At 48.6% G+C, this 15,399-nt stretch overlaps 1 protein-coding gene across 2 annotated transcripts in view; it reads left to right on the forward strand.

The window, feature by feature from the left end:
- The window catches only part of LOC139411872 (sodium-dependent phosphate transporter 2-like), a 135,298-nt gene that overhangs the window by 64,718 nt on the left and 55,181 nt on the right, over positions 1 to 15,399 (forward strand). For both annotated transcript variants that reach the window (XM_071158620.1, XM_071158621.1), the window contains exon 2: positions 11,796 to 12,409. In XM_071158620.1, coding sequence (XP_071014721.1) covers positions 12,118 to 12,409 — 292 coding nt within the window. In that variant the 5' untranslated portion in view covers positions 11,796 to 12,117. The remainder of the gene's footprint in view (positions 1 to 11,795; positions 12,410 to 15,399) is intronic.

The raw sequence follows: 15,399 nt of genomic DNA on the forward strand, positions 1-15,399 counted from the left end.
TAAAACTTGCTACCCTCTCCACTACTGTTCCATCGATGTGGATAGGGGGGTGTTCCCTCTGCTTTTTCCTGAAGTCCACAATCATCTCCTTAGTTTTGTTGACGTTGAGTGTGAGGTTATTTTCCTGACACCACACTCCGAGGGCCCTCACCTCCTCCCTGTAGGCCGTCTCGTCGTTGTTGGTAATCAAGCCTACCACTGTTGTGTCGTCCGCAAACTTGATGATTGAGTTGGAGGCGTGCGTGGCCACGCAGTCGTGGGTGAACAGGGAGTACAGGAGAGGGCTCAGAACGCACCCTTGAGGGGCCCCAGTGTTGAGGATCAGCGGGGAGGAGATGTTGTTGCCTACCCTCACCACCTGGGGGCGGCCCGTCAGGAAGCCCAGTACCCAGTTGCACAGGGCGGGGTCGAGACCCAGGGTCTCTATGGTGTTGAATGCCGAGCTGTAGTCAATGAACAGCATTCTCACATAGGTATTCCTCTTGTCCAGATGGGTTAGGGCGGTGTGCAGTGTGGTTGAGATTGCATCGTCTGTGGACCTATTTGGGCGGTAAGCAAATTGGAGTGGGTCTAGGGTGTCAGGTAGGGTGGAGGTGATATGGTCCTTGACTAGTCTCTCAAAGCACTTCTCAAAGCACTTCATGATGACGGAAGTGAGTGCTACGGGGCGGTAGTCGTTTAGCTCAGTTACCTTAGCTTTCTTGGGAACAGGAACAATGGTGGCCCTCTTGAAGCATGTGGGAACAGCAGACTGGTATAGGGATTGATTGAATATGTCCGTAAACACACCGGCCAGCTGGTCTGCGCATGCTCTGAGGGCGCGGCTGGGGATGCCGTCTGGGCCTGCAGCCTTGCGAGGGTTAACACGTTTAAATGTCTTACTCACCTCGGCTGCAGTGAAGGAGAGACCGCATGTTTTCGTTGCAGGCCGTGTCAGTGGCACTGTATTGTCCTCAAAGCGGGCAAAAAAGTTATTTAGTCTGCCTGGGAGCAGGACATCCTGGTCCGTGACTGGGCTGGATTTCTTCCTGTAGTCCGTGATTGACTGTAGACCCTGCCACATGCCTCTTGTGTCTGAGCCGTTGAATTGAGATTCTACTTTGTCTCTGTACTGACGCTTAGCTTGTTTGATAGCCTTGCGGAGGGAATAGCTGCACTGTTTGTATTCGGTCATGTTACCAGACACCTTGCCCTGATTAAAAGCAGTGGTTCGCGCTTTCAGTTTCACGCGAATGCTGCCATCAATCCACGGTTTCTGGTTAGGGAATGTTTTAATCGTTGCTATGGGAACGACATCTTCAACGCACGTTCTAATGAACTCGCACACCGAATCAGCGTATTTGTCAATGTTGTTGTCTGACGCAATACGAAACATGTCCCAGTCCACGTGGTGGAAGCAGTCTTGGAGTGTGGAGTCAGCTTGGTCGGACCAGCGTTGGACAGACCTCAGCGTGGGAGCCTCTTGTTTTAGTTTCTGTCTGTAGGCAGGGATCAACAAAATGGAGTCGTGGTCAGCTTTTCCGAAAGGGGGGCGGGGCAGGGCCTTATATGCGTCGCGGAAGTTAGAGTAACAATGATCCAAGGTCTTTCCACCCCTGGTTGCGCAATCAATATGCTGATAAAATTTAGGGAGTCTTGTTTTCAGATTAGCCTTGTTAAAATCCCAAGCTACAATGAATGCAGCCTCCGGATAAATGGTTTCCAGTTTGCAAAGAGTCAAATAAAGTTCATTCAGAGCCATCGATGTGTCTGCTTGGGGGGGGATATATACGGCTGTGATTATAATCGAAGAGAATTCTCTTGGTAGATAATGCGGTCTACATTTGATTGTGAGGAATTCTAAATCAGGTGAACAGAAGGATTTGAGTTCCTGTATGTTTCTTTCATCACATCATGTCACGTTAGTCATAAGGCATACGCCCCCGCCCCTCTTCTTACCAGAAAGATGTTTGTTTCTGTCTGCGCGATGCGTGGAGAAACCCGTTGGCTGCACCGCCTCGGATAGCGTCTCTCCAGTGAGCCACGTTTCTGTGAAGCAAAGAACGTTACAGTCTCTGATGTCCCTCTGGAATGCTACCCTTGCTCGGATTTCATCAACCTTGTTGTCAAGAGACTGGACATTGGCAAGAAGAATGCTAGGGAGTGGTGCACGGTGTGCCCGTCTCCGGAGTCTGACCAGAAGACCGCCTCGTTTCCCTCTTTTTCGGAGTTGTTTTTTTGGGTCGCTGGATGGAATCCACTCCGTTGTCCTGTTTGTAAGGCAGAACACAGGATCCGCGTCGCGAAAAACATATTCTTGGTCGTACTGATGGTGAGTTGATGCTGATCTTATATTCAGTAGTTCTTCTCGACTGTATGTAATGAAACCTAAGATGACCTGGGGTACTAATGTAAGAAATAACACGTAAAAAAACAAAAAACTGCATAGTTTCCTAGGAACGCGAAGCGAGGCGGCCATCTCTGTCTGCGCCGTTCAGCTCATAAACAAGTGTTAGCTAGGCAGCTATCTACTGTCTTAACCCAAATACAGGTCTGGAGTCAGGACCTAAACATGTTGATGCTATCGCTAAACTAGTTGAATCCATAAACCATGTTTTTTTAATTTAAATCTGAGAATAGCCCCTAGCTGCTTGCCGGTCTCAGCCTTGGGAAGGTCTACATGCACTTATAGGAACATTTCAAAACCTCTGCATCCTGTTTGTGTTGTGGTGGTGACTCTCTCTCACTGAGAACCTTTTTAAGACGGCAAACTACAGCATCAGGACCATTTAGAGCAGGGTAAAGGAGAGGGACTGGATACCATTACACACACACACACACACACACAGAGACACACACACACACGCACACACACACACACACACACACACACACACACACACACACACACACACACACACACACACACACACACACACACACACACACACACACACACACACACACACACACACACAGAGACACACACAGACACACACACACACACAGAGAGAGACACACACGCACACACACACACACACACACACACACACACACACACACACACACACACACACACACACACACACACACACACACACACACACACACACACACACAGAGACACACACAGACACACACACACAGAGACACACACAGACACACACACACAGAGACACACACACACACACACAAAACATTGCTCTCTTCTCATGCTTTTGTTTACATGCCCAAAGGTCAAGCAGGCCACCTGTTACAACGAAGGGGAAAGGGGGGGGGGGGGGATACCTAGTCATTTGTACAACTGAATACATTCAACTGAAATGTGTCTCCCACATTTAACCCAACCCCTCTGAATCAGAGAGGTGTGTCTTCCACATTTAACCCAACCCCTCTGAATCAGAGAGGTGTGTCTTCCACATTTAACCCAACCCCTCTGAATCAGAGAGGTGTGTCTTCCGCATTTAACCCAACCCCTCTGAATCAGAGAGGTGCGTGGGGGGGGGTCTGACTGAATCGACATCCACATCCCGACATCCACATCCCGGGGAACAATGGGTTAACTGCCTGTTTTGCCAAGGGAGACCAGATGCTCGCTGGCTTCCCTTTCCTTCAATACTACTGGCGGCAACAATGTCGTACTCGTTTTGACCAGGCGGCATCAGATAGATGGTCTACCCGGTAGAGAGACAGAGCTGTTTATTTATTTATTAACTCTTTTTTCTCTTCTTAACTGCATTGTTTGTTAAGGGGCTCGTAAGTAAGTCTACTACACCTGTTGTATTCAGCATTTCACTGTAAGGTCTACTACACCTGTTGTATTCAGCATTTCACTGTGAGGTCTACTACACCTGTTGTATTCAGCATTTCACTGTAAGGTCTACTACACCTGTTGTATTCAGCATTTCACTGTGAGGTCTACTACACCTGTTGTATTCAGCATTTCACTGTAAGGTCTACTACACCTGTTGTATTCAGCATTTCACTGTAAGGTCTACTACACCTGTTGTATTCAGCATTTCACTGTGAGGTCTACTACACCTGTTGTATTCAGCATTTCACTGTAAGGTCTACTACACCTGTTGTATTCAGCATTTCACTGTGAGGTCTACTACACCTGTTGTATTCAGCATTTCACTGTAAGGTCTACTACACCTGTTGTATTCAGCATTTCACTGTGAGGTCTACTACACCTGTTGTATTCAGCATTTCACTGTAAGGTCTACTACACCTGTTGTATTCAGCATTTCCCTGTCAGGTCTACTACACCTGTTGTATTCAGCATTTCACTGTAAGGTCTACTACACCTGTTGTATTCAGCATTTCACTGTGAGGTCTACTACACCTGTTGTATTCAGCATTTCACTGTAAGGTCTACTACACCTGTTGTATTCAGCATTTCACTGTGAGGTCTACTACACCTGTTGTATTCAGCATTTCACTGTAAGGTCTACTACACCTGTTGTATTCAGCATTTCACTGTCAGGTCTACTACACCTGTTGTATTCAGCATTACACTGTGAGGTCTACTACACCTGTTGTATTCAGCATTTCACTGTAAGGTCAACTACACCTGTTGTATTCAGCATTTCACTGTAAGGTCTACTACACCTGTTGTATTCAGCATTTCACTGTCAGGTCTACTACACCTGTTGTATTCAGCATTTCACTGTGAGGTCTACTACACCTGTTGTATTCAGCATTTTACTGTAAGGTCTACTACACCTGTTGTATTCAGCATTTCACTGTGAGGTCTACTACACCTGTTGTATTCAGCATTTCACTGTGAGGTCTACTACACCTGTTGTATTCAGCATTTCACTGTAAGGTCTACTACACCTGTTGTATTCAGCATTTCACTGTAAGGTCTACTACACCTGTTGTATTCAGCATTTCACTGTGAGGTCTACTACACCTGTTGTATTCAGCATTTCACTCTAAGGTCTACTACACCTGTTGTATTCAGCATTTCACTGTAAGGTCTACTACACCTGTTGTATTCAGCATTTCACTGTAAGGTCTACTACACCTGTTGTATTCAGCATTTCACTGTAAGGTCTACTACACCTGTTGTATTCAGCATTTCACTGTAAGGTCTACTACACCTGTTGTATTCAGCATTTCACTCTAAGGTCTACTACACCTGTTGTATTCAGCATTTCACTCTAAGGTCTACTACACCTGTTGTATTCAGCATTTCACTGTAAGGTCTACTACACCTGTTGTATTCAGCATTTCACTGTAAGGTCTACTACACCTGTTGTATTCAGCATTTCACTGTAAGGTCTACTACATCTGTTGTATTCAGCATTTCACTGTCAGGTCTACTACACCTGTTGTATTCAGCATTTCACTGTAAGGTCTACTACACCTGTTGTATTCAGCATTTCACTGTAAGGTCTACTACACCTGTTGTATTCAGCATTTCACTGTGAGGTCTACTACACCTGTTGTATTCAGCATTTCACTGTAAGGTCTACTACACCTGTTGTATTCAGCATTTCACTGTGAGGTCTACTACACCTGTTGTATTCAGCATTTCACTGTAAGGTCTACTACACCTGTTGTATTCAGCATTTCACTGTAAGGTCTACTACACCTGTTGTATTCAGCATTTCACTGTCAGGTCTACTACACCTGTTGTATTCAGCATTTCACTGTCAGGTCTACTACACCTGTTGTATTCAGCATTTCACTGTAAGGTCTACTACACCTGTTGTATTCAGCATTTCACTGTAAGGTCTACTACACCTGTTGTATTCAGCATTTCACTGTAAGGTCAACTACACCTGTTGTATTCAGCATTTCACTGTGAGGTCTACTACACCTGTTGTATTCAGCAATTCACTGTCAGGTCTACTACACCTGTTGTATTCAGCATTTCACTGTAAGGTCTACTACACCTGTTGTATTCAGCATTTCACTGTCAGGTCTACTACACCTGTTGTATTCAGCATTTCACTGTCAGGTCTACTACACCTGTTGTATTCAGCATTTCACTGTCAGGTCTACTACACCTGTTGTATTCAGCATTTCACTGTCAGGTCTACTACACCTGTTGTATTCAGCATTTCACTGTGAGGTCTACTACACCTGTTGTATTCAGCATTTCACTGTAAGGTCTACTACACCTGTTGTATTCAGCATTTCACTGTGAGGTCTACTACACCTGTTGTATTCAGCATTTCACTGTCAGGTCTACTACACCTGTTGTATTCAGCATTTCACTGTAAGGTCTACTACACCTGTTGTATTCAGCATTTCACTGTGAGGTCTACTACACCTGTTGTATTCAGCATTTCACTGTCAGGTCTACTACACGTGTTGTATTCAGCATTTCACTGTCAGGTCTACTACACCTGTTGTATTCAGCATTTCACTGTCAGGTCTACTACACCTGTTGTATTCAGCATTTCACTGTAAGGTCTACTACACCTGTTGTATTCAGCATTTCACTGTCAGGTCTACTACACCTGTTGTATTCAGCATTTCACTGTCAGGTCTACTACACCTGTTGTATTCAGCATTTCACTGTAAGGTCTACTACACCTGTTGTATTCAGCATTTCACTGTAAGGTCTACTACACCTGTTGTATTCAGCATTTCACTGTAAGGTCTACTACACCTGTTGTATTCAGCATTTCACTGTAAGGTCAACTACACCTGTTGTATTCAGCATTTCACTGTGAGGTCTACTACACCTGTTGTATTCAGCATTTCACTGTGAGGTCTACTACACCTGTTGTATTCAGCATTTCACTGTGAGGTCTACTACACCTGTTGTATTCAGCATTTCACTGTCAGGTCTACTACACCTGTTGTATTCAGCATTTCACTGTAAGGTCTACTACACCTGTTGTACTCAGCATTTCACTGTAAGGTCTACTACACCTGTTGTATTCAGCATTTCACTGTAAGGTCAACTACACCTGTTGTATTCAGCATTTCACTGTGAGGTCTACTACACCTGTTGTATTCAGCAATTCACTGTCAGGTCTACTACACCTGTTGTATTCAGCATTTCACTGTAAGGTCTACTACACCTGTTGTATTCAGCATTTCACTGTCAGGTCTACTACACCTGTTGTATTCAGCATTTCACTGTCAGGTCTACTACACCTGTTGTATTCAGCATTTCACTCTCAGGTCTACTACACCTGTTGTATTCAGCATTTCACTGTCAGGTCTACTACACCTGTTGTATTCAGCATTTCACTGTGAGGTCTACTACACCTGTTGTATTCAGCATTTCACTGTAAGGTCTACTACACCTGTTGTATTCAGCATTTCACTGTGCGGTCTACTACACCTGTTGTATTCAGCATTTCACTGTCAGGTCTACTACACCTGTTGTATTCAGCATTTCACTGTAAGGTCTACTACACCTGTTGTATTCAGCATTTCACTGTGAGGTCTACTACACCTGTTGTATTCAGCATTTCACTGTCAGGTCTACTACACGTGTTGTATTCAGCATTTCACTGTCAGGTCTACTACACCTGTTGTATTCAGCATTTCACTGTCAGGTCTACTACACCTGTTGTATTCAGCATTTCACTGTAAGGTCTACTACACCTGTTGTATTCAGCATTTCACTGTCAGGTCTACTACACCTGTTGTATTCAGCATTTCACTGTCTGGTCTACTACACCTGTTGTATTCAGCATTTCACTGTAAGGTCTACTACACCTGTTGTATTCAGCATTTCACTGTAAGGTCTACTACACCTGCTGTTGTATTCAGCATTTCACTGTAAGGTCTACTACACCTGTTGTATTCAGTATTTCACTGTAAGGTCAACTACACCTGTTGTATTCAGCATTTCACTGTAAGGTCTACTACACCTGTTGTATTCAGCATTTCACTGTAAGGTCAACTACACCTGTTGTATTCAGCATTTCACTGTGAGGTCTACTACACCTGTTGTATTCAGCATTTAACTGTCAGGTCTACTACACCTGTTGTATTCAGCATTTCACAGTAAGGTCTACTACACCTGTTGTATTCAGCATTTCACTGTCAGGTCTACTACACCTGTTGTATTCAGCATTTCACTGTCAGGTCTACTACACCTGTTGTATTCAGCATTTCACTGTCAGGTCTACTACACCTGTTGTATTCAGCATTTCACTGTCAGGTCTACTACACCTGTTGTATTCAGCATTTCACTGTCAGGTCTACTACACCTGTTGTATTCAGCATTTCACTGTCAGGTCTACTACACCTGTTGTATTCAGCATTTCACTGTAAGGTCTACTACACCTGTTGTATTCAGCATTTCACTGTGAGGTCTACTACACCTGTTGTATTCAGCATTTCACTGTCAGGTCTAATACACCTGTTGTATTCAGCATTGCACTGTAAGGTCTACTACACCTGTTGTATTCAGCATTTCACTTTAAGGTCTACTACACCTGTTGTATTCAGCATTTCACTGTAAGGTCTACTACACCTGTTGTATTCAGCATTTCACTGTAAGGTCTACTACACCTGTTGTATTCAGCATTTCACTGTCAGGTCTAATACACCTGTTGTATTCAGCATTTCACTGTCAGGTCTAATACACCTGTTGTATTCAGCATTTCACTGTCAGGTCTACTACACCTGTTGTATTCAGCATTTCACTGTAAGGTCTACTACACCTGTTGTATTCAGCATTTCACTGTGAGGTCTACTACACCTGTTGTATTCAGCATTTCACTGTCAGGTCTACTACACGTGTTGTATTCAGCATTTCACTGTCAGGTCTACTACACCTGTTGTATTCAGCATTTCACTGTCAGGTCTACTACACCTGTTGTATTCAGCATTTCACTGTAAGGTCTACTACACCTGTTGTATTCAGCATTTCACTGTCAGGTCTACTACACCTGTTGTATTCAGCATTTCACTGTCAGGTCTACTACACCTGTTGTATTCAGCATTTCACTGTAAGGTCTACTACACCTGTTGTATTCAGCATTTCACTGTAAGGTCTACTACACCTGTTGTATTCAGCATTTCACTGTAAGGTCTACTACACCAGTTGTATTCAGCATTTCACTGTAAGGTCAACTACACCTGTTGTATTCAGCATTTCACTGTGAGGTCTACTACACCTGTTGTATTCAGCATTTCACTGTCAGGTCTACTACACCTGTTGTATTCAGCATTTCACAGTAAGGTCTACTACACCTGTTGTATTCAGCATTTCACTGTCAGGTCTACTACACCTGTTGTATTCAGCATTTCACTGTCAGGTCTACTACACCTGTTGTATTCAGCATTTCACTGTCAGGTCTACTACACCTGTTGTATTCAGCATTTCACTGTCAGGTCTACTACACCTGTTGTATTCAGCATTTCACTGTCAGGTCTACTACACCTGTTGTATTCAGCATTTCACTGTCAGGTCTACTACACCTGTTGTATTCAGCATTTCACTGTAAGGTCTACTACACCTGTTGTATTCAGCATTTCACTGTGAGGTCTACTACACCTGTTGTATTCAGCATTTCACTGTCAGGTCTAATACACCTGTTGTATTCAGCATTGCACTGTAAGGTCTACTACACCTGTTGTATTCAGCATTTCACTGTAAGGTCTACTACACCTGTTGTATTCAGCATTTCACTGTAAGGTCTACTACACCTGTTGTATTCAGCATTTCACTGTGAGGTCTACTACACCTGTTGTATTCAGCATTTCACTGTGAGGTCTACCTACACCTGTTGTATTCAGCATTTCACTGTAAGGTCTACTACACCTGTTGTATTCAGCATTTCACTGTGAGGTCTACTACACCTGTTGTATTCAGCATTTCACTGTGAGGTCTACCTACACCTGTTGTATTCAGCATTTCACTGTGAGGTCTACCTGTTATATTCAGCATTTCACTGTGAGGTCTACCTATACCTGTTGTATTCAGCATTTCACTGTAAGGTCTACTACACCTGTTGTATTCAGCATTTCACTGTGAGGTCTACTACACCTGTTGTATTCAGCATTTCACTGTGAGGTCTACCTACACCTGTTGTATTCAGCATTTCACTGTGAGGTCTACCTGTTGTATTCAGCATTTCACTGTGAGGTCTACCTACACCTGTTGTATTCGGCGCTGGTGGCCAATAACATTTTATTTGATTTGGTGTAAAAAAAGGGCCCATTTATTCAAAAAGTGTCTCAGACTAAAAATGCTGATCAAGGATCAGTTTTGCCTCTTTTTTTTTGTTGTTTGATCCTAATGAATCAGATTATCTGAAAACTGATCCTAGATCAGCACTCACGACTTTGATACTTGTCCACATCAGATGCTAATATTAATCTGGATGGAAACTCAGCAGTGGAGAAGCAGTGAAAGGTGATCACGCCTCATAGCAGCTGACAGCTAAGGGCCTTGTTGTGGTGGAGGGAGAGAGGGAGGGAGGGAGGGAGAGTGAGGGAGGGAGGGAGGGAGGGAGAGGGAGGGAGGGAGGGAGGGAGAGAGGGAGAGTGAGGGAGAGAGGGAGAGTGAGGGAGAGAGGGAGAGTGAGGGAGGAAGGGAGAGTGAGGGAGGAAGGGAGAGTGAGGGAGGAAGGGAGAGTGAGGGAGGAAGGGAGAGTGAGGGAGGGAGGGAGAGTGAGTGAGGGAGGAAGGGAGAGTGAGGGAGGAAGGGAGAGAGAGGGAGGTAGGGAGTGAGGGAGGAAGGGAGAGGGAGGAAGGGAGAGTGAGGGAGGGGGGGGGAGGGAGGGAGGGAGAGTGAGGGAGGGAGGGAGGGAGGGAGAGCGGGAGGGAGAGCGGGAGGGAGAGCGAGGGAGGGAGGGAGTGAGGGAGGGAGGGAGAGCGAGGGAGAGAGGGAGGGAGGGAGAGTGAGGGAGGGAGGGAGAGAGGGAGGGAGGGGGAGTGAGGGAGGGAGGGAGGGAGGGAGGGAGAGAGGGGGAGGGAGGGAGGGAGGTAGGGAGAGCGAGGGAGGGAGAGTGAGGGAGGGAGGGAGAGAGGGAGGGAGGGGGAGTGAGGGAGGGAGGGAGGGAGGGAGGGAGAGCGAGGGAGGGAGAGAGAGAGAGAGAGGGAGGGAGGGGGAGTGAGGGAGAGAGGGAGAGGGAGGGAGGGAGGGAGAGTGAAGGAGAGAGGGAGGGAGAGCGAGGGAGGGAGGGAGAGAGGGAGGGAGGGGGAATGAGGGAGGGAGGGAGGGAGAGCGAGGGAGGGAGAGAGTGAGGGAGGGAGGGTGAGTGAGGGAGGGAGAGAGGGAGGGAGGGGGAGTGAGGGAGGGAGGGAGAGAGGGAGAGGGAGGGAGGGAGGGGGAGTGAGGGAGGGAGAGGGGTGTTAATATGCTATTCCTAAAACACTGAACACATAGCTCACATCTCGTTCCCCACACACTAGTCTTTTTATAGGCCCCAGTCCAGCTAACAGGGATTATTTGATTATTTTTAAAGTATGGACCATGATGCAATTATTTCCTATTGTGGCTGGCTATCGGAGCTGTCCTCTGCTTTACACACACACACACACACACACACACACACACACACACACACACACACACTTTCAGTGTGCTCCGCTTTAATCAAAGACTGCCCCTCTCATCCACCTCGTGTCATTAGACTCACAGGTCATTGGTTGGGGTTGGGGGGGACAGTCACTCTGATTGGTTGGTGTTGGGGGGAGCAGACATTATCATTAGTCGGTGTTGGCGGACCAGACATTCTCATTGGTCTGTTGTTGGGGGGGAGGGGACAGTCACTCTGATTGGTTGGTGTTGGTGGAGCAGACATTCTCATTGGTCTGTTGTTGGGGGGAAGATGTCTAGCCTAATTGTGACCTCTAACCTCTCTTTTCTTTGTGTGTTTGTTTGTCAGGTGAGGGACGTGTGTAGAAGGGACTGTCTCAGCTCTGAGTCATGGAATGCCCCCTCCGTCCGCCACTAGCCGCCTCCTCTCTACAGACTGACTTCCAGACGCTGAGTTAGCGACACACTGCTCCCCTCCAACTGAACACAACCAGGAAGGGGACGAAGTCACAGCAGAGCTTCGTACGCACAGAGGAAAGGATTTACAGCTCCTCTCCAACGAACCAACAGCTAGCTGCTTTTAGCTGAGTTGGTTAGGTTGAGTTAGGTAGGTTTCTCTCCTTGTCTTGTTTTTTTTTCTGTGGATTTGGGATTTTTGATCGAGAGTCAAGATGGTGGATTTACAAGAGTACCTGTGGATGGTGATCCTTGGCTTCGTCATAGCCTTCATCCTGGCGTTCTCTGTGGGGGCCAACGACGTGGCCAACTCGTTCGGGACGGCGGTGGGGTCGGGGGTGGTGACGCTGAAACAGGCCTGTATCCTGGCGTCCATCTTCGAGACGTTGGGTTCCATGCTGCTTGGAGCCAAGGTGGGGGAGACCATACGGAAAGGCATCATAGACGTCAACCTATACAACGAGACGGTGCCTGTTCTCATGGCGGGGGAGGTCAGCGCCATGGTTGGTACGTATACCATTCATTATGTGAGTGTTTCAGTGCTGCTGGGGATGCTACCAGTCTGGGGATGCTGCCAGTCTGGGGATGCTACCAGTCTGGGGATGCTACCAGTCTGGGGATGCTACCAGTCTGGGTGATCTGGGTCTGGGGATGCTACCAGTCTGGGGATGCTACCAGTCTGGGGATGCTAGCAGTCTGGGTGATCTGGGTCTGGAGATGCTACCAGTCTGGGTGATCTGGGTCTGAGGATGCTACCAGTCTGGGTGATCTGGGGATGCTACCAGTCTGGGTGATCTGGGTCTGGGGATGCTACCTGTGTGGGTGATCTGTCTGGGGATGCTACCAGTCTGGGTGATCTGGGTCTGGGGATGCTACCAGTCTAGGGATGCTACCAGTCTCGGTGATCTGGGTCTGGGGATGCTACCAGTCTGGGTAATCTGGGTCTGGGGATGCTACCAGTCTGTGTGATCTGGGTCTGGGGATGCTACCAGTCTGGGTGATCTGGGTCTGGAGATGCTACCAGTCTGGGTGATCTGGGTCTGGGGATGCTACCAGTCTGGGGATGCTACCAGTCTGGGTGATCTGGGTCTGGGGATGCTACCAGTCTGTGTGATCTGGGTCTGGGGATTCTACCAGTCTGAGTGATCTGGGTCTGGGGATGCTACCAGTCTGGGTGATCTGGGTCTGGGGATGCTACCAGTCTGGGTGATCTAGGTCTGGGGATGCTACCAGTCTGGGTGATCTGGGAATGCTACCAGTCTGGGTGATCTGGGTCTGGGGATGCTACCAGTCTGGGTGATCTGGGTCTGGGGATGCTACCAGTCTGGGTGCTCTGGGTCTGGGGATGCTGCCAGTCTGGGTGATCTGGGTCTGGGGATGCTACCAGTCTGGGTGCTCTGGGTCTGGGGATGCTACCAGTCTGGGTGATCTGGGTCTGGGGATGCTACCAGTCTGGGTGATCTGGGTCTGGAGATGCTACCAGTCTGGGTGATCTGGTTCTGGGGATGCTCCCAGTCTGGGTGCTCTGGGTCTGGGGATGCTACCTGTGTGGGTGATCTGGGTCTCGGGATGCTACCAGTCTGGGTGATCTGGGTCTGGGGGTGCTACCAGTCTGGGTGCTGTGGGTCTGGGGATGCTACCAGTCTGGGTGATCTGGGTCTGGGGATGCTACCAGTCTGGGTGATCTGGGTCTGGAGATGCTACCAGTCTGGGTGATCTGGGTCTGGGGATGCTCCCAGTCTGGGTGCTCTGGGTCTGGGGATGCTACCAGTCTGGGTGATCTGGGTCTGGGGATGCTACCAGTCTGGGTGATCTGGGTCTGGGGATGCTACCAATCTGGGGATGCTACCAGTCTGGGTGATCTGGGTCTGGGGATGCTACCAGTCTGGGTGATCTGGGTCTGGGGATGCTACCAGTCTGGGTGATTTGGGTCTGGGGATGCTACCAGTCTGGGTGATCTGGGTCTGGGGATGCTACCAGTCTGGGGATGCTACCAGTCTGGGTGATCTGGGTCTGGGGATGCTACCAGTCTGGGTGATCTGGGTCTGGGGATGCTACCAGTCTGGGTGATCTGGGTCTGGGGATGCTACCAGTCTGGGTGCTCTGGGTCTGGGGATGCTACCAGTCTGGGTGATCTGGGTCTGGGGATGCTACCAGTCTGGGTGATCTGGGTCTGGGGATGCTACCAGTCTGGGTGATTTGGGTCTGGGGATGCTACCAGTCTGGGGATGCTACCAGTCTGGGTGATCTGGGTCTGGAGATGCTACCAGTCTGGGTGATCTGGTTCTGGGGATGCTCCCAGTCTGGGTGCTCTGGGTCTGGGGATGCTACCAGTCTGGGTGATCTGGGTCTTGGGATCCATTCATTGTGTGAGTGTTTCAGTGCTGCTGGGGATGCTACCAGTCTGGGTGATCTGGGTCTGGGGATGCTACCAGTCTGGGTGATTTGGGTCTGGGGATGCTACCAGTCTGGGGATGCTACCAGTCTGGGTGATCTGGGTCTGGGGATGCTACCAGTCTGGGTGATTTGGGTCTGGGGATGCTACCAGTCTGGGGATGCTACCAGTCTGGGTGATCTGGGTCTGGAGATGCTACCAGTCTGGGTGATCTGGTTCTGGGGATGCTCCCAGTCTGGGTGCTCTGGGTCTGGGGATGCTACCAGTCTGGGTGATCTGGGTCTTGGGATCCATTCATTGTGTGAGTGTTTCAGTCTGGGTGATCTGGGGATGCTACCAGTCTGGGTGATCTGGGTCTGGGGATGCTACCAGTCTGGGTGATCTGGGTCTGGGGATGCTACCAGTCTGGGTGCTCTGGGTCTGGGGATGCTACCAGTCTGGGTGATCTGGGTCTGGGGATGCTACCAGTCTGGGTGCTCTGGGTCTGGGGATGCTACCAGTCTGGGTGATCTGGGTCTGGGGATGCTACCAGTCTGGGTGATCTGGGTCTGGAGATGCTACCAGTCTGGGTGATCTGGGTCTGGGGATGCTCCCAGTCTGGGTGCTCTGGGTCTGGGGATGCTACCAGTCTGGGTGATCTGGGTCTGGGGATGCTACCAGTCTGGGTGATCTTGGTCTGGGGTTGCTCCCAGTCTGGGTGATCTCGGTCTGGGGATGCTACCAGTCTGGGTGATCTGGGTCTGGGGATGCTACCAGTCTGGGTGATCTGGGTCTGGGGATGCTACCAGTCTGGGTGATCTGGGTCTGGGGATGCTACCAGTCTGGGGATGCTACCAGTCTGGGTGATCTGGGTCTGGGGATGCTACCAGTCTGGGTGATCTGGGTCTGGGGATGCTACCAGTCTGGGTGATCTGGGTCTGGGGATGCTACCAGTCTGGGTGCTCTGGGTCTGGGGATGCTACCAGTCTGGGTGATCTTGGTCTGGGGATGCTACCAGTCTGGGTGATCTGGGTCTGGGAATGCTACCAGTCTGGGTGATCTGGGTCTGGGGATGCTCCCAGTCTGGGTGCTCTGGGTCTGCGGCTGCTACCAGTCTGGGTGA

This window comes from Oncorhynchus clarkii, chromosome 6 (assembly GCF_045791955.1).
Source record: "Oncorhynchus clarkii lewisi isolate Uvic-CL-2024 chromosome 6, UVic_Ocla_1.0, whole genome shotgun sequence".
In the NCBI taxonomy this organism is placed as follows: Eukaryota; Metazoa; Chordata; class Actinopteri; order Salmoniformes; family Salmonidae; genus Oncorhynchus; species Oncorhynchus clarkii.